The sequence below is a fragment of the Saccoglossus kowalevskii genome, chromosome 5 (genome assembly GCF_978046115.1).
Source record: "Saccoglossus kowalevskii chromosome 5, keSacKowa6.1, whole genome shotgun sequence".
Taxonomy (NCBI): Eukaryota; Metazoa; Hemichordata; class Enteropneusta; family Harrimaniidae; genus Saccoglossus; species Saccoglossus kowalevskii.
Genome location: NC_140645.1, coordinates 387,891 through 408,919, shown reverse-complemented (window position 1 = coordinate 408,919; position 21,029 = coordinate 387,891). Strand labels below are relative to the sequence as shown.

At 38.0% G+C, this 21,029-nt stretch overlaps 1 protein-coding gene across 1 annotated transcript in view; it reads left to right on the top strand.

Moving 5' to 3' along the window:
* The window catches only part of LOC146742791 (RNA-binding protein 42-like), a 32,995-nt gene that overhangs the window by 4,683 nt on the left and 7,283 nt on the right, over window positions 1-21,029 (top strand). Inside the window, exons 2-5 of the mRNA XM_085499466.1 lie at window positions 548-807; window positions 1,110-1,368; window positions 8,546-8,643; window positions 15,273-15,369. Coding sequence (XP_085355592.1) covers window positions 548-807; window positions 1,110-1,368; window positions 8,546-8,643; window positions 15,273-15,369 — 714 coding nt within the window. The remainder of the gene's footprint in view (window positions 1-547; window positions 808-1,109; window positions 1,369-8,545; window positions 8,644-15,272; window positions 15,370-21,029) is intronic.

Genomic DNA, 21,029 nt, shown 5'->3' with positions numbered 1-21,029 from the left:
TTGATTTTTATTTATTTTTGGTCTAGTTATTTTAAAACCTTTATCTTGCGTAGATCAAACAAAAAGTTGAAAATCAGCTAAAGATTTACTATCTCATTATAATATAACTAATTTTAACAATGTTATTAGTGCATTCAAAATATATCTTGATGGTCGTAGTTCTAATTTTTCTTTCCACTTAAAATGTAATCATTGGTAAGCAGTAATTAGTGATCTGATAAGTAGCTTATACACCCAAATGCCCTACATATACCTATATACATGTATAATATGCAATTTGGGTAATCCCCTCAGATACATGTACTTGTCTATTATTTGTGCTATTTTCACTGAAGAGTTGATTCAGCGTTAGAACTAGGTTATATTGTTAGTTCCATTGATTGTTGTACATATTATTTCATCGTCAATGCACATGTGATTTTATTTGATGACATTTGCCAAAATCCATTTTGGCATTTCATTTGTGACATTGTTATGAGTCTCCTGTCTTGGCTATGTACAGTTTAGACATTTTGTGAAACTGTATAATCTTGTTATTTGAATACAGTTGGCAGCCCTATGATGACTATGGGTACAAGACCATCATTTATACCACACCAATTACAAATGCGTAATAACCCGTCTACAGCAGTCCCTCCACTTCCCATGCCTCCTGGTCTGCCACATATGATGTCACCTCCTGGTGTACCTGGTCTGCCAATGACCTTATCACAAATGCCACCACTGCCACAACCAGTTCAACAAGTATCAGCTGTCATTTCAAAACCACCCACAGTATACTCCGCACCCCCTGTCAGATTTACCAAGGTAACCATATTATTATTACTAATTATTAGTTAAGCCTCAACATGTGTCCTTAACTACTTGACAAAAATGTTTTAACTCATTTGAACATCACACGTGTGTGTATTATACAATTTTGTACACTATGAGATCCTATTCCTAGGAGGTGTTACTCTTTACTGGTTCTTAGTTACTAAAAGTGGATGTCTGGTGGCTATTGTTTTACTGTTTAATGGTAAATTTGTTTGTATTTTATCAGTTTACTAAATGTGACGCACATTACATTATATTTAGATTTGTTGTTTAATCGCCTAATGTTTTTACAGACAACAGAGCATCTAGAGAACACAACAAGGTCAGATTCTCCGATTTTGTCCCAAGATACATTTCAGATTAATACTGATGTAGCTACCAATGAGAGCAGCCAGTCTTTACAAGGCCCTTACCTACCCATGCCTGTACAGACTACTGACAATATTAAAGATGACAAAACAAAAGATAAACCTGAAAAAAGAAAAAAGAAATTTGTTAGGACAGCGGCAGGCACTGTATGGGAAGATGAGAGTCTAGTTGACTGGGATCCAAGTAAGTTGAACTTTTTCCTCTTTTGGTGATTTATTAGTAGAGTGGCAGTGCAGAGAACAGTAGTGCATTGGGAAGGGGCACAATAGTCACTGGGAGGGGTACAGTTGGGCACTATTAAGCACATATTGCATGGCCATGAGGGCTAGTGCTAGTATACGTCTATTTCCCCTTGGGGTTGTGGGGTACCAAAAAAACCCTGCTATTTCTGCGGCCTCGTGAAATAGCAGGTGATCCTGTTTTGACTAATTATAGTACAGTATTAACGAGTGATGTGTTATAATGGAAGGTATGCAGTTTGGGAGTGGTACAGTAGTGCACTGTAGCAAGAGACACATCAGTGCACTGTGGAAGGTGGCACAGTAGTGCATAATATTGGAGTGTGTCCTGCCACATACTTGTAAAAACAGTTCTGAATCAATAAATGGTGATTCACATGTTGGTTTGTTGGCTTGACATGTGGCATACACTAGTATAGATTTTACCTTCACTGTGACTTGAAACATACAGTTGACAATCTTGCCAAAAGAAATGCCAATAAGACATTAAAATTAAAGCCGCAAGCGGCATCAGAGGGGCCCAAGCTCACAGGATTCTGTTTCACAATTAATGAAGGCAAATGATACACAATTGGTTATTTTGAATGATCAGTACCATGAAGTCGAAATGCAGTTGGTTCCATGTATTTAACTGGTTTGGTAATCAGGATATGGTTTCCACAATATATAATTAGCCATGTGCTTATGCATAAAGGGCAAGGTCACCAGAGTTCAACTATGTTTTAGCTTGTTGTGCTAAAGACTGCAGCTGTCCACTGTAACCGACATGATAATAACATTCCCAAATATTTGTAATGTGAAACTACCCCCAGCTTTTTTTTTTTTAAATACCACTTTTCAGATTTGGCTAGGTGACCCCCTCGCTTTGAAAACGATTACTTTTGTTTTGTCCAAGTTCACTTGTCATTTTCCATTTATCACAATACCCCTCAAGCTTACAAATTAATCTTTGTAGGCTAATGAAAGTATCCGAATACATCGCAATGTCGTCAGCAAATAATAAACAAAAGAGTTCAATGAGGTCAGGTGAAAGTTGAATACGGTACCATAGTGAGGGAACTGTAAGTTGTAGTTCAGCTAGTTCATTAATGAAGAAGGAAAATAGGAAGGGACTCAACATACAACCTTAGCGGACACCAATTGGACAGTCAAAATATTCCGTATACTGATTTGATGTTCTAATACACGATCTAACATTGGAGTAAATACTAGCAAGTATACGGTACATTTGTCCTGTCACCCCACCCTTTATCAAAATATACCATAGTCGCTGTCTCTCTACCATGTCAAAGGCCATGGAAAAATCTCCAAAAACACAATAGAATTTCCCTCTTTTACGTGTGATGTATTTTTGTACCAAAGAGTGTAGAATAAAGATATTATCAAAAGTTGAGTACCCGTCCCTAAAACCTGCCTGTGCTTCATTTATTTTGCCAAGAACCTCCAACCAATAGCAGAGTCGACGGTTCAAAATAGAGGTGAAAATTCCCTGGGTCATCAACTGGGCCTTTTTTGTAAACTGGGATATTATACAGATTGACTACTTGCAAAAGGATCAAACAATCATTGGAGAGTACTATGCTTCAAAACTGCCACAGTTAAGAGCAGCAATCAAGGAGAAAACTAGAGGAAAGCTTCTAGCTGGTGTGCTGTTGCATCCAGGACAATGCACCTGTCCACACAGCACAGGTGGCAGTGACAGCAGCAACCGAATGTGGCCTGACATGGCACCGTTAAACTTCTACCTGTTTCCTAAACTGAAGTCCCACTTGCATGGTCACCGTTATGAGACTGATGATGACATCATCGAAGCTGTAGAGGCCTATCAAACGGATCAAGAAGAAACCTTCTTCCAGCAGGGAATTGGAAAACTGGAACATCGATGGACAAAGTGCATTGAACTTAGAGGGGACTATGTTGAAAAATAGTGTAAGAAAAATCTTCCTTCTGTAACGTATATGAGGAAGGCCGGGAACTTATTGATCACCCCTCGTATTGGTAGCAGACTCCAGCTTTACCAATTGGCATGTACATGGCATAATAAGCTATCAATCTATTGCTAGAGTTAAAACATGTGAGCTGCACTGCAATGCAATGCTAGTGATTTCATGAATCAACGCTGAAATCCACATGTCCAAAAATGCATGCATCCACAGTTGAAAACAGAACATACAAACCATCCAAATTCAGGGATAAATATCTGTTTCACAATCAGTTTAAAGTTCTTAGGTTCAAACTATTTTACCGTTGTTCACCTGCTTGACATTATGATCGTTCATTCAGTTTGTCCTGATCGCATTTTTGAAAAATTCAAGATTTATATAGCGAAATAATGTACACACACAATCTTTCAGACATTTGCAATAAATTATTAGTAACAACAATTGTAAGTAAATATTTTTGACTCCCATGTGCGAAGCACAAAATGGGAGTCTTTGCAGTTAGTGTGTCTGTATGTATGTGTGTATGTGTGTATGTGTGTGTGTGTGTATGTGTGTCCGACTGTTCCACTGCTATCTCAAGAACCATACATCGTTTTTTGATGAAACTTGGTGCATAGATGCTCTGGGCCAATGCGCAGATTTGATTAGGTTTTGGTAAAAATCCATGCTAGTTAATTACCTAATTTGCATGATAATTAGCTAATTTTTAGCTGTTCTATGACTGTTCCACTGATATCTAAAGAACCACTCATTGGATTTTGATGAAACTTGGTACATAGATGCTCTGAACATATGCGCAGATTTGATTAATTTTTGGTAAAAATCCGTGCATATTAATTACCTAATTTGCATGATAATTAGCTATTTTTTAGTGGTTCCATGACTGTTCCACTGATATCTAAACAACCACTCATTGGATTTTGATGAAACTTGGTACATAGATGCTCTGAACTAATGCTAGGTTTTGATTAGTTTTTGGTAATAATCCGTGGATACTAATTACCTAATTTGCATAATGATTAGTCAATTTTCGGTTTTTCCACTGATATCTCAAGTACTAATCATCACATTTCAATGAAACTTGGTACATAGATGTCATACGACACTGCACAGACCTGATAGTTTTTATGGTAATATCAGTACATATTAATTACCTAATTTGCATAATTAATTAATTTTCAGCATTTGATATAAGTAGTTAGCATTACATTTCAATGAAACTTGGTACTTACATACTCAAGGACTATGCAGAGATTGATTGTTTTCGATAAATATTTGTGCATATTAATCACCTAATTTGCATAATTAGTTAATTTTCAGCTTTTCCACGGGTATCTTAAGTACTAATCATCGCATTTCAATGAAACTTGGTACATAGATCCTTTAGGACTATGCAGAGACCTGATTAGTTTTAGGGTAAATAATTGTGCATATTAATTACCTAATTTGCATAATTAATTTTCAGCTTTTCTACTGATATCTAAAGTACTAATCATCACATTTCAATGAATCTAGAATTATGCAGACCCAATTAGTTTCCGGTAAATATTTGTGCATATTAATCACCTAATTTGCATAATTAACCAACTTTCACACTGATATCTCAGGTACTATACATCACATATCAATGAATGTACATGGATGCTGTAGGACAATAGACAGACCTGAATAATTGTGGGTTAAAATCTGTACATATTAATTACCTAATTTGCATAATTAACCAATTTTAAGCTTTCACACTGATATCTAAAGAACCGTAAAAACTTCAAAATTTCGACCGGTTTTAAATAATTGGTGTTAGATATGTGACGTGTTTTTAGAGTCAAAATTAAGGTGCATTTTCGGACGGTCGAATTTTTCAGAATAGAAATCAGCAAATGAAAAAATGGGGATGATAGACAGTGTGCTTCATTAGTTTTTAAAAAATGCAATGTCCGTCAATTGACGTAAACTTCCTCATGTTTCACGGTAAAAGCAAAGGTCGTGGCCGAGTTGTAACTCAAAATCTAAACAAAGTCATCAATCAGTGAGTATTATGACAAGCAAAACAAAACATCAAGACGCGGAGAAGAGGTCAGCATAAAACTAATAGGTCAAAAGACAAAGCTGTCTCGCACTACCTAGAAAAACTTGCGAATGTTCGAAGTACAGGTACCCATTGGACAAAAGATGCATGGAAGTTTAGCAAACTATCTCCCCGACCCAGTGCAATGTATCCGGTTAGAATCAAAGCTCACGTGTCCCTTATTTGAGGGACCAAATTCTGCCGTAAATTTGCCCTTGGATTAAAAAATAAAATGGGATTTAAGAAAATAAAATGGGACTTTTAAGGTGTATTTTGGCGTCATTTTTCTGACATTTCAATCAATCCTGCCGGCTAAAATAGAGTCTAAGTTTTACCGTAGTCATTGACGTTTGTCTATTCAAGAGTACACGTGTATGATTTTTATCGTGACTAGCGTGAGCGGGTAAGCTTCCTTTCGAGAATGAGCTGTTATCACTGTGAACAATGTTAAATTATTCTTCAGATGACCAGTTTATTTTTTAAAAACAACTAATTTTTTTATTTAAAAAAAATCATGCCGTTTTCGCATCAAAATCCAAGCCAAAACATCGTACTACAACACCAATCTCTTCCGCATTGCGTTCAATAACATTAACATATTTAAATAAGCTATGGTAATTTGAACACGTTGGCATCATCCAGCTTTTTGATTGGTTAATTAGCGATTTGACCTATTTGACCTAAGAGAACATGGCGGATATCCTACAGCATCAAACGTTTATACGAGACCGGAATCATTCGCTTATGATGAAACTAAGTTGACTTTTATTTGTATTTCATAACCATTCAACAAATTTATTTTGTGTACATTATTATAATCACTACTGAGTACAGTAATAATCAACAATTCAGAAACGCAGCATGCCGAGATTTTTGTGTTCGTTTTTATTTCAAACTTCGTTTATTTAGAATATATTTTCGTTACCAATAAAATAAAAATCTCTCAGTCAATCAGAAACCCGGATTCATGCCTTCGAGGAAGGTCCCGTTTGAACGCTCACATCGTTTTTTTTTTCGTTTGTGGGAAAACTAAAACTGGTCGCAATTTTCGAATAAGAATGAGTCGGCAATTTTTATTGGAATCGAAAATTTGGAGGTAAATAAAACACCGAAACCCGGCAAATAAATAGGCGATCGAATTTTTAGAGGGGTCGAAATTTTGGAGTTTTCACGGTGCTAATTATTCCATTTCAATGAAACTTAGTATAAAGATGCTCTAGGACAATGTACAAACCTAATTAGTTTGGGGTAAAAATCTGTTCATATTAATTCCCTAATAAGCATAATAATTCATAATTTTTTGGTTCTAATCACATTTCAATTAAACTTGGAGACATAGATTTTCTGTTACATTGCGCAGACCTCATTAGTTTTACACTCAAATCTGGTCATATTAATTTTCTGATTTGCATAATTAGTTTTCAGCTAAGTAATTTCGAATTATATTTAATGTGTCTCCAATACTCTCAGCACATGGGAGTTCTTTCTAAGCTTTCTTTGATTTGATATGCGGCTATTTTATTCTATAATGATGCGGAATTGATGCAAAGCATATACCATGCAAATGTGAAAACAATACTGTTCAAATGCGACAATGAAGTGAAAAATGTAAGGAGCTATGTGACTTGCCCACTGTATGTAATGCAATTCTTTGTTATTAATAATATTTTTGACTCCTGTGTGCGAAGCACAAAAAGGGAGTCTTTGCAGTTAGTGTGTCTGTTCCATCGATATCTCAAGAACCAATGTTCGGATTTCAATGAAACTTGGTATATAGCTTGTCTGGGGCAATGCGCAGATTTGATTAGTTTTTGGTTGACAGCCATGCATATTAATGAGCTCATCTGCATAATAATGTGTGAATTTTAAGCTATTTCAGTTATATCTCAAGAAGCATTAAAACGATTTTTATGTAACTTGGTAAGAATGTTACTAATGATTGGCTGCTGCAATTCATTGTTGTATTTTACATTTTAATTAAAATTTAGCATTTTTTATGTATTTTTTTATTATTTTTTTTTTTACGGGCTGCAGGGTTTTAAGCCATCGTAGATGTTTTCGAAACGAAAATTAGCGAATAGGTTTTGTTTCGAGCCACTTAAAATGTCCTGTGTGTATTTTTGGTTGGTACTCATCGCGTGCGACATGTCCCAGATAGTGTCAATTTATACGCAGTAACAAATGAGACGCATTGAGGATTACTTTGAATTTTATGTACCGAGAAGTACGTCTGCCGTAAATTATTAATATTTGTTATGGTACTGAGCTGTACGATGGTTGTAATTTTACCATGTCGATTTCCGGGATATACGAACCAATCCAAAAGATTGTGATGCCTTCCTTATTAATATACGTAACTGAAAATAAATAAATATTTATTGACACATATATTGATATTAAGATAGTGGTTTGAATTTTAGACATTTAGTTTGTGATTGTTTGTCAGAAATTTACATAGTAGTTCTTGCTACTTTACGTTTTCCGTGTTAACTAAATTTCTAAAATATTTTTAAATGCCCTATAAGTTTATTTTGGGCATTTATTTGTTTACTCTTTTCGTTGCGTTTCATTTTCCCCAATGTTTTATGAATTATTTCAGTTTTCTTTTTAATGTTTCAATTTTGTGTAGACTTTTTATGCATATTTTTAAGTAGGCTTATTGTAGGTATACGATGTCTATGTGTGTAGATGATTACTGGTGGCTCCTTAATAATAGTTTATTCATAATTTGTTTATCATTTTCAAATATTCCCGAATATTACATCATGATCCCTATTCCCTCAGCACACAGGAGTTCTTTCTAAGCTTTCTTTGATTTTCTTTATTTGATTACAAATGCAACCTATCTACATGTATTACACTCATTTAGAAGTTTAGATATGTACATGTAGTGATTACATGGTATTGACAATGGTGTAATTCACATTTCACATATTATCATTTGTCTATCCTGCTATGTCCGCTGTGCCTAGACACATTTTAAAACTAACTCACATTTTTTTCATGGTGACTTCAATCTTATTTACTACATGCTTGGTTTGACCACAAACTAAGTATGAGTATTGAGTATCAGTAAATATCATGTGTTAACTTTTCTGTTTTTTTTTTAAAAGATGATTTTAGAATATTCTGTGGTGATTTGGGAAATGAAGTAACCGATGAACTATTGACCAGAGTTTTTGGTAAATACCCTTCATTTTTAAAAGCAAAGGTAAGCCAGTCTGAAATGAGCTTGTGTGTGATGTAGTATGGTACTCTAGAATTGGGTAAGGGGCTCTCAAATCTTTTGAATTTATTTCTCTAGTCATGGGTACATAACATATGCATGTTATATTATTTTGTAATCTGATTTTTCAACATCAAGCAACTGTTGTCTCTTTGAAAGTCAAATTCACTACGTTCAATTACCCACCATAGACTCCGGTCAGTCAAAATGACTATTTTGAACTGTAGGCATTAATCAGCGATTCTTCCAATGACGGAGAGATACATAATCTAGGTCAGGGGAAGCCCCATGACATGCAGTGTTTATAATCAGAATTAACAGCATAGGACCCGCATCCGAAATGCTATTTTTGCTTTGGCTGCATGTGGGGTTCAAGGTTTTTGTCTTGAAGGTGATTGTTTTTCACTGGAGGCCTGGGATGTTTTTCAGAGCCATGCAAAATCGCTGAGACTGATCGTGTCGCTCGTATTTTCACAGCAAGGTAGCGCGTCCAGTAAAAATCAGTTAAAGTGAGTTGCCTGTTGGCATGAGTGGAAAGTCCTCACACTCGGCTTCCGGTACTTCGTGTACTGAGACGTCGAGTAGGAGGCCCGATGGTTGAGGTACCGATATTTTTCGACCTCTCCCCGCTGATCGGAGGGCATTCTCACAGTCTGTGTTTTCAGGCAATAATTTACCTGATTTTACTGGCTACAGCGAGACTGTGCCCCTGGAGGTCTTTCCTTCTATGGGGCCCGTTGCTGGTCCCTTTGTAGATCCGTCCTCTCACGACGTAGGGTTTGCCTCTGAATTGAGGGCTTCAGTCGAAGGACAGTCGGGGCAAATTGCGTCCCTGGCAAGCAGGGTAGATCAGATGCAGTCGGAGCGAGCTGTCTCCACTGCGGCCCCTCGGTCGGCGAGCATGAAGAAAAAGCATCGCTCGCATTCAAAACATGTCTCTTCCGGGGAACCCCCCCACTCCCAGTCGTGACTCTCCAGCTGATTTGGGTGAGGCCGAGGCTCAGGCTAGTTGCACCTGGTCTCCTCTGGGACCTCGGGCACTAAATGCCAACGGGGATGCTGGCAGCCGAGCCTTCGATTTCAGGGCAGGGCTTTCGGGTCAGGGCACACGTTGCGCCTCCCCCCTTACTTTCAGCCAGCCAGAGTTTGTCGCATGGGACCGGACTCAGGAATTTACCCTTGGGTCCAGGCTCCACTGTTGGATTTGGCTCCCTTCTTACCGACCCACAGGCGTCCCCAAAGGAAACCAACGCTGTCATGAAATATTTCACATATTTATGTTGAAAGGAGACAGTTCGCTCGCGCCGGATACAGCTTGTACCTCGGGTGGTCTTCCATCTGTAACGACTCGGTGAGCCATGCCGTTGTGGTGATGTGGAGTATCATTGATCTTAGTGATACGATGTATATACCCCACCCTTGATCCTAAGGCAACCACTTACTGTTGCTTCAACTTACTGTTGCTTCATCGCTTATGGGATCACAGGTGTCGGGATCCAAAGCAACCTCGTCAACACGTCTTCCTATGTCCGGCCGAGTGCTGAGTGGGGCGCAGACGGTGTTGATGGGTAGACGTTGGTCAATAGCGGAGGAGGTAATGCTTAAGGGGGTGGGTGGGGTAAATCTTATGCAACATTTTCCGCTGGACCAAATGCTATCCGGTCAGTGTGGTTTCAGGATCAGACCCCAAAGTGTGGGATGAGACAAAATGCCCAAACCGCGTATCCCAGGCGTCACATTTACTGGTGTGCCCCCGCACATCTACGTGCGACATCCCCTAGTGTCACCTGGCTCTCTTGGCCGGGGCTACTACTGTGCAACGAGACGCGGTCTTAGACGAGTGTGTTTTCGCCAGCAAACTGAGTCATGGGTACATCTTCCTCCCTCTTTGTTGGGGAGATGGCGGTTGCAGTCTCGGAGCTTTGGAGTGCAACGAACCAGGTGGTTCAGATCGAATCCGCTAGCTAGTTGCCCACTGCCAAGGGTAAACGGAGGGCGCCCCAATCACAGAAAACACAATGCCGTGAGACGACGTCCGTTAGCCAGAGTCAGCCAGGAGGCAAGCGCTCATACCCTTCCACGGGAGGGAAGAGTAGCTGCGCGCCCCAGGGAGGAATGGACCAGGCAGTGTTCTCCCCAGGCCTTTCAAGCACTGCGAGTCTGCGTCGCTTAGACAAATAGCCACGTCACTTTTGTTTCGCCCATGATGCGATGCTTAAAGTGCCTGTGAAATGGCTGCTATTTTCACACCTGAAATTATTCATTGATACATAAATATTATTAATTTTCTAAGCATCAATTATTTTTTTTAACTGAAAAAATGCGTTTTAAACTCAGTCTACGGCAACTTTATTGTTGTGTATTTTAAAAAGAGGCTCCTCATTAGCTTCTCATTTGCATACAGAAATTCCCCCTGTGACGTCAGAAGGGAAAGTTGCTGGGTAGCTTGCATTGCCGATTCTTATTCCATAAATTATTGCGCAGATCAAGCTGCAAGTAAAGGCAACAAAGGTATGAATTCAACATTCAACACCAATCACCGAACAATTCAGACACTTTTAGCCTGCGAAAATGAAAACAACCTGAGGGCTGCTTAATTACCTGTTTGTTCGATGCTTCGTTTTTATGTCATTATCAAAATTACTGCTACCTTTCACATAACACGAGTGGTCTCTATAAAGCGATAATCAGGTTCGCAAAAAAACTTTTTTCGTTATTTTCATGGCTTTCGTCCACCGATTTCGCACCTTCGGATCGATTGGAAACGTGTAAATACTTACACTATGACTATACGCATTACTGCAACCGCCCATAACTCAACGTTTAACCATCCTAAATTTTTGTTTGTGAAAACTACTTCTAAAAATTCGCTCTCTCAAAAATAAAATTAAATACTGTAAAAACTCGAAAATTTCGACCGGTTTTAAATAATTTGTGTTGGAAATGTGACGTGTTTTTCGAGTCAAAATTAAGGTGCCTTTTCGGACGGTCAAATTTTTCAGAATAGAAATCAGCAAATGAAAAAAAATGGGGATGATAGACAGTGTGCTTCGTTAGTTTAAAAAAAATGCAATGTCCGTCAATTGACGTAAACTTCAGCAAGGTAGTGGCCGAGTTGTAGGCTAAACAACTCAAAATCAAAACAAAGTCATTAATCAGTGAGTATTATGACAAGGAAAACAAAACATCAAGACGCGGAGAAGAGGTCAGCACAAAACTAATAGGTCAAAAGACAAAGCTGTCTCGCACTACATAGGAAAACTTGCGAATGTTCGAAGTACAGGTACCCATTGGACAAAAGAGACATGGAAGTTTAGCAACTGGGATAATTTGTATCTCCCCGACCCAGTTCAATGTATCCGGTTCGAATCAAAGCTCACGTGTCCCTTATTTGAGGAACCAGATTCTGTCGTAAATTTGCCCTTGGATTAAAAAATAAAATGGGATTTAAGAAAATAAAATGGGACTTTTAAGGTGTATTTTGGCATCATTTTTTGGACATTTCAATCATTCCTGGCGGCTAAAATAGAGTCTAAGTTTTACAGTAGTCACTGACGCCTATTCAAGAGTATGATGTTTATTGTGACTAGCGTGAATGGGTAAGCTTCGTTTCGACAATGAGCTGTTATCACTGTAAACAATGTTAAATTATTCTTCAAATGCCCAGTTTATTTTTTAAAAACAACTAATTTTTTGATTTAAAAAAAAATCATGCCGTTTTCGCATCAAAATCCAAGCCAAAAGATCATACTACAACATCAATCTTTTCCACATTGCGTTCAATAACATTAACATATTTAAATAATTAAATTTTTGATTGGTTAATTAGCGATTTGACCTATTTGACCTATAAGAACATGGCGGATATCCTACATCATTGAGCGTTTATATGAGACCGGAATCATTTGCTTACGATGAAACTAAGTTGACTTTTATTTGTATTTCATAACAATTCAACAAATTTATTAGTCCCCATTCGGACGAAGTCTGTCGGTAATTCTGTCTCCATGCATCCGTGCGTCCGTCCAGAGTCATATCTCTAAATCCCTTGGACCGATTCCGTTCATTCTTTGCATGTACCTAGTACTTTATGTGGGACATATGCACATGCAGTGGTTTAGCAATTCGATTCAAAATGGCCAACTGGCAGCCATCTTGTTTTTTGAAAATGTTGTATTTTGGTCATGCTTTGTCAGTTTTCATTCAAACTTGGTACATAGATTAGACATGTTAGGATACATGTTCATGACAATTTGTTTCAAAATCTAGGAAAGAATGGCCGATTGACAGCCATCTGACTTTTTGGCCTTACTACTATATTTCCACAATTTATATACCATTTTCATTTGTATTTGGCACATACATCATACATATCAGTGTGTCAAAGATGTGTAATCAGATCAAAGATGGCCGAATAACGGCCGTTTTTATTTTTGGCCATATTACTACTACACGGAACACGCGTTTTGATGTAAATAGACAATTTTTTGTATACGCCACTTGGAACTCAAGTTTCAAGGACACGCTTGCGACAGCCCCTCCGCTTTAATATGACGAGCACAAAGAGAACTTTCAAAAATTTAACGAGGACTGTGTCATTTTCAATGAAATGTTTTTTGTACATTATTATAATCACTACTGAGTAATAATCAACAATTGTGAAACGCAGCATGCCTGGATTTTGCAACCATGATCATTTGCTTCTACGCAATGCAGTTGTGTTCGTTTTTATTTGAAACTTCATTTAGAATATACTTTCGTTACCAATAAAATAAAATCTCAATCAGAAATTCGGATTCACGCCTTCTGGGAAAGTCCTGTTTGTGTTAGTGTGTCTGTCTGTGTGTCTGTGTGTGTGTCTGTTCCACTGATATCACAAGAACCATACATTGATTTTTGATGAAACTTGGTGCAAAGATGCGCAGATTTGATTAGGTTTTGGTAAAAATCCATGCATATTAATTACCTAATTTGCATGATAATTTTTTTTAGCTGTTCCATGACTGTTCCACTAATATCTAAAGAACCACTCATTGGATTTTGATGCTCCAAACTAATGTGCAGATTTGATTAGTTTTGGGTAAAAATCTATGCAATATTAATTACCAAATTTGCATAATGATGAATAAATTTTCAACTTTTCCACTGATATCTCAAGTACTAACCATCACATTTCAATAAAACTTGGTACATAGATGTCATAGGACACTGCACAAACCTGATATCAGTACATAGTAATTACCTAATTTGCATAATTAATACATTTTCAGCTTTTGATATTTCAAGTAGTAATCATCACATTTTAATGAAACTTGGTACATAGTTACTTAAGGACTGTGCAGACCCCTGATTAGTTTTGGGGTAAATATTTGTGCATATTAATTACCTTATTAACATAATTAGTTAATTTTCAGCTCTTTGCCTGATATCTCAAGTACTAATCATCATATTTCAATGAGACTTGCTAAATAAATCTTCTAGGACTATGCAGAGACCTGATTAGTTTTAATTGGATATTAATTACCTAATTTGCATAATGTTCCACTGATATATAAAGAAACTATGCAGAGACCCAATTAGTTTTTGGTAAATATTTATGCTTATTAATCACCTAATTAACATAATTAATTAACACTGATATCTCAATTACTGATTATCACATTTGAATAAAATTTGGTACATACTTGGGTACATGTAAATGCTCTAGGACAATAGACAGGCCTGATTAATTTTGGGTAAAAATTTGTTCATATTAATTCTCTAATTAGCATAATAATTCATAATTTTTTTGTTCTGTTCATATTAGTTATCTGATTTACATAATTAGTTTTCAGCTTTTCCATCAATATCTCGTGTACAAGTACAAGTGATTTTGAATTAATTTTTAATGTGTCTTCAATACTCTCAGCACACAGGATCTTTCTAAGCTTTCTTTGATTTTCGTTTGGGGGAAAACCAAAACTTGTTGCAATTTTCGAATAAGAATAAGTTGGCAATATTTAGTGGAGTCAAAAATCTGGAGGTAAATAAAATACTGAAACCCGGTAAATAATCACTCGCTCTAATTTTTAGAAGGGCCGAAATTTTAGAGTTTTAGGGTAATTGAACGCAGTGAATTTAGGCAGAGGGTTCTCCAAACCCGTCTATTCACATAGTTTATAACCATCATAGACTCCATACCCCCACAACCACCCCACTTTTTCTGTAGCGTTGGTCTAAGTCCTTGATGCGGAGTGATAGGAACCAGAGTGAATAGCCAGCTGTAATGGCTCCGTCATATGGCCTTGGTCACATGGTTTGTTCCTATTCTATGGTGTGGATAAAATACCACAAAATAGGCATTGTTGATTATATCAAATATTTAAAAAAAAATAAAATCAGTTGCAGAAGTTGCGCATGGCAACAACATTATATCAATACATGTTTTGAGTACCGGTAATATCAATTGGTTCAGATTGATATAAAACTCTTGTGGTAATAATGAGTGTCTGCAGACATCAACCAAAGAAAATATATCTTGGTATTTGAAATGATGAATAAAAAAAGTGTGTTTAACATCAAATATCTAAAATGGGTTTGACATTTAATGAGTATTTTTTAATTTTTACATGCAGGTAGTTCGAGATAAGAGAACAAATAAAACTAAAGGTTTTGGTTTTGTTAGCTTTAGAGATCCAAATGATTTTGTAGCAGCTATGCGGGAAATGAATGGTAAGTGCAATCAATGCTTTTATACACACTAATATCGGCTAATTTAATTAGCATTATAAAACAAAAGTCTGTGTCCCCAATTAATGAAATTGTTAACCCCATTGTAAGTGGGGTTCCCACAATGGATTGGGGAGGTATTCAGATTACATGTATTAGGGTATCTATTTGGACTAGTACCGGATGCTGCCGTAAATTCGCCCAGGGCCGTTAAACGGCAGTTCAGATTTAAAAAAAAAAAAATGCGACCAAGAAACCGCCCAGGGCGATTTTTTGGCAGTTTTTTAAGGTGTTATTTTAATCTTCTCTGATGCCTAAAAGTTTCGCCGTAGTCATTGACGCCTATTCAAGAGTATTGATGTTTATTGTGACTAGCGTGAATGGGTTAGCTTTGTTTCGACAATGAGCTGTTATCACTGTAAACAATGTTAAATTATTCTTCAAATGCTCAGTTTATCTTTTGAAAACAGCTAATTTTTTTATTTAAAAAAAATCATGTCGCTTTCCCATCAAAATCCAAGCCAAAAGATCGTATTTAAATGAGCTATGGTAATTTGAACAAGTTGGCATCATCCATCGTGTTCATTGGTTAATTATCGATTTGACCTGTCAGGTCAAAGAACACCATTGCAGGTCAAAACATGGCGAATATTCATTTCAACAGCATCGAGTGTTGAAAATACGATTGGAATCGATGAAATAAGATGAAATTTAGATTTGGGTCGTGTTTGTGCTTCACGTTACCAGCTTCTTCTCACACATGTGTGATCCAATTCAGTTCAGAGTTGGTACAGAGACAGGAATTGATGGTGTTATTAGGCACATCAAGTTATTTTTTCAATTCTTCAAAGTTTTACTGTGTTTTTCTTTGATTTTTAACATTTTTCCTTCAAAATTGCTGGAAAATCCGACTTTTCCCAAAATTACCCGAATTTAATCTGAGTTTTGATGACGCATGCGCAGTTCTCGTCTCTGTGGAAATCAGTCATTTTTGTGTGAGGATATTGTATTACGAAATTGTATCTTTATTTGCGCAACGCTTCTATGGACAAAATTCTGTCTCACCATTTTCAAAGGTAAGAAACTGTGCTTATTATGGTATTTATACACTTTGTATTATCGTTTGTGTCTCGGGTTTGATGATCGTGAGAAACTCTTGCTAACCTGGTGATAGCTGCAGTTCTGTAGCTCACTTGGTTTTGCTGTCGGTTATTTCGTTCGTCGTTGTGTTAATGCGAAACCATGGAGCTACAGTTCCATCCTATGCGAGTTACCCTATTTTACCGAACTGTAATCATTATTTTCGCCTCAAGGTCTACCTTTCTACTGCCGATGGGTCCCGAAACTATTTCATCGATTATTTTGAGGGCAAACTACAGCGAAATCCCTGTGTTTGCTGCCATCATGAATAAGTTATCGTGACGTCACGAGGTGTCATAGTTTTCCCATTTCACGCGGTTTTCGTCGTGAAATCGGCCAATTTCGGACCATCGCCCACAAAATAATTGATGAAATAGTTTCGGGACCCATCGACAGTAGAAAGGTAGATACTTGAGGCGAAAATAATGAAAAAAAAAACGGCTATTACGGCCCGACCTGATTTCAGTTCAGTAAAATATTAGTAAAATATATATGAATATCTTGACAGTATGGTTTGATAAATATAGTAGAATTGTTGAAAATCAGAGTGGTTTTAGAAAGGAACGAAGCACATTAGATATATGTTTATTCTGAGCAAAATTATTGATAAATATGTATTTCATCTCAATAGTTGATTATATTGTGCTTTTATAGATTATGAAAAAGCATTCGATAGGATCCACCATATTTCACTATGTTATAAATTAACAAAGGCAGGAATGAGAGGCAGACTATTAACAACTTTGTTCTCAATGTATACACATGTTAAGGCAGTAGTTAAAACCCCACATGGTGTGACTGATCTGTTTAAAATTGGAACAGACCTGCAACAAGGTTCAGTTATTTCCCCATTATTTTTTTGTTTTTATATAAATGATATAGAAGAAGCTCTTACACAAGGTGTTGAAACTGTAATCTATGTAAACACTTTAAAATTAATGTATATATTATATGCTGATGACCTCACATTATTTAGTAAATCTCCCATTGGTCTACAGCGTCTTCTAAATAGATTAGCAAATTACTGTAAAAGATGGAGGTTAACAGTAAATTTGAATAAATCAAAAATTGTTGTTTTTCGCAAATCGGGTAGACTAAAGAAATCTGAAAAGTGGTTTTGGAATGGGAATGAAATTGAAATAGTCTCAAAATATTTGGTATCAGGCCCAAAAACACATTGCTGAACAAGCAACGAAAGCCATGCACAGTATTAAAAGTATTCTTTATAAATATGATGGGTTCAAACCAGCTATTGCGTTTCGTGTTTTTGACTGCAAAATTCTCCCAATCCTGCTTTATGGCAGTGCAATATGGGGAACACATAAATCTTGCGATATAGAAACAGTTCATCATAAATTTTGTAAATTTGTTTTAGGGGTACACCCAAAGGCCACAAACTCTGCTGTGAGGGGGGAGTTGGGAAGACATTTAATTAGAACACATGTGAACAAAGAAATAATTCGGTATTGGTTAAAATGTATAGGTGGTGATTCCTCTGTTTTAGTAAAAGAATGTTATGGCTATCAATATGATAGGGTAGAAAGGGGATTTAATTGTTGGGTAACATATGTTAAGGATTTGTTATGTAATTTTGGTTTTGCACACGTATGGGAAAGCCAGTATGTGAATAACCCAAATTGTTTTCTGCTACAGTTTAACCAACGGTGTCTAGATATTTCCCAGCAACAGTGGCATGATCAGATTGGTAATAGTTCAAAATTATGCACTTATTCTAAATTTAAAAAATTATTAGCCGGGAAAAAATATCTGGATTCTATCACCATAAGTGTTTTTAGAAAATCTCTCACTTGTTTTAGGATATCTGCTCATGATCTCATGATTGAAAAGGGTAGGGCATTGGAAATACCACTTGACCAAAGATTGTGTCCTCTTGGTTGTAATCACATTGAAAACGAGTTCCACTTTCTATTACAATGTTCTATATTTGAGGAAATTAGAACTCGTTTTATAGACAAGTTTTACTATTGCCCAGCGCTTGAATGGAAATTTATTTTGCTACTGCAATCTGAAAATACACATACAAAACAAAATCTTGCAAAATACGTATTCTACTCTTCACAAAAACGTCATAGTTTGTTGGAAGGAAATTTAACTGAAATATAAATTTAATTTGGTATTCATATGTGAAGTATAAAAACAGAGCGCATCTATTGGACGAACATACCCAAGGTATATGGCCCCTGCATTAGTTTCGGGACTGCCATATCAACCGGCTCTAGCTAAAAGCAGTGCACTTAGCACTACCACACTTTCTACCCGTAGTTCAAGACCACAGAGTCCTGCTCTCCACAGACAACACAGCGGTGGTCTCCTTCAACAAGGAGGGGGGGGGGCAGTCTAGCAGATGCCCTTTCAAGGCGGCTTCGTCTCCAGAACACGGAGTGGCAGATACTGCAATGGGTAGCCTCCAGGCTGTTTTGGCTGTGGGACGGTCCAAAGATAGACTGGTTTGCCACACCCCTGAATGCCAAGCTCCCTATTTAAGTAACACTCCTGCTGACTGCAGACGAAAGTCTTGTCTGAGCGGGCTGCCAACGTCCTGGCCAGGGCAAACAAGGATCCCACCAACGCTGCCTACAATTTAAGGTGGCGAACATTAACTGATTGGTGCAGCGGAAGGTAGATCGATCTATGCCCATCCTTCTATTGGCCAGGTCACAGACTCCTTCGTCCAACCGTTTGACGAAGTGGGTTTGTCCAATGCAGCGATCGTTGCTACAGGTTGGCCTTGTCTGATTGTCCTATTATTAGGAGACTATTTACTGCTTTCCATATAAGAGGCCGAGACCCTGTACACGGGAACCGCCCAACTGGGATTTGTCGGTTGTGTTGTCCGCTCTAAGCAGACCGCCCTTTGAGCCTTCCTGATCAGCACCACTCAAATTTTTGACATGAAAAACAGTCTTCTTATTGGCCCTCGCTTCAGGTAGGCATTGGTTGCAACTGGGGGCATTGTCCTTCTCGGACGAGTGTGCCGCCGAACAATCAAGTTGTGCTAAAGACACAAATCAGGTTTCTTGCAAAGAACCAAATCCCAGTACCCGATCCTCAGCCGATCATCATCCCCGGCTGTCAAATATTGTCGACCCGGATGGTCAGGAGGAATTGCTTCTCTGCCCGGTTTGAGCAATAAGTTGCTATGAAAACCGTACTAGGGATTCGAGACGGGGTGCCAAGCACATGTAGGCAGGATAGGCCGGCCTGCACAACTTCCATCGCCAGGTGGATTACTGTGACTGTATTAGAGATATATAATAACTTCCTTGACACAGAGCTTGCAGAGACACCAAGTACGAGCGCATGAGGTCTGTGCGATTGCTAACTCACTAGCGCTAGTGTCAGTAACCTCCTCGAACATATACTGAGGGCAGACTTCTGGAGAACGCAAACGTCTTTATCAATTACTACCTAAGAGACACCCAATCAATTGAGGAGGGCTTCGTTAGGTTGGATCCCGTCATAGCGGGTCAGACTCTGGTTGCTGACCCAGCCCGAACGACCACAAGGGTTCCTGCGCATAGGCAATAAGTCGGTCTCAACATCTTTGCGGACAAATTTCTCTACTGTCAGCACTCCTTGGAAGTTTCCTCATGCAGAACTGTTTCGGTTTTTACTTCGAAAGCATACTACCCCCTGAATTGGATTTTGGTTTGGGTCTAGCTTTCTCAGGCACACCAAACCCTGTCACCGTAGCAGCATTTATGGTTTTTTGCTCCGGGGACAGCACAGGCAAAGTAAGACACCACCCTCTTTTGGCGTCTTAGCTAGGTGATGAGTGGTAGTTGTAGAGTGTATCATCCCGGACTGGGAAAAAAGACTCATCATTTTCTGTTTGCTCGGAAAACCCAGCGTCTGACTATAATTCAAAATAGTCATTTTGACTGACCGGAGTCTATGGTTGGTAATTGAACGTAGTGAACTTAGACAGAGGGTTCTCCGAACTCGCCTATACACATAGTTCATACCCACTATAGACTCCGGGTTCCTCCCAACCACCCCACTCTTTTCGTAGCATTGGTCTGGTCCTCAGTGCGGAGAGAAAGGAACCAGAGTGAAGGTCAAGGTGAGGTGGCGTGACATAACCTGGTGGTCCGTGACGTAAGGAAAAAGAATCTTGGGGTTATGGGGATTCCCCTGACCTAGATTTTATCTCTCCGTCATTGGCAGAATTGCAGATTAATGCCTGCTGTTCAAAAAAATCATTTTGACTGACCGGAGACTATGGTGGGTATGAACTATGTAAATAGGTGGATTCAGAGAACCGTCTGCCTGAATCTGAACCTATCTAAGCTATTCTAAGCCTGTCTAAGCAATTAATAAACACAACTGTTTGTATCCTTGCATACAGTATATTGTCATGTATGAACTAAAACACCCTTAATATAATCTAATTTTTAATCCAGTGCAAAAAGTGCAAAAGGCAGTACTTTCAGTTGTTTGTCAGTATTAAAGTGGGGAGCATGTGCTTAGGCCTTCGTTGACCCCATGCAACGCTGGATGAG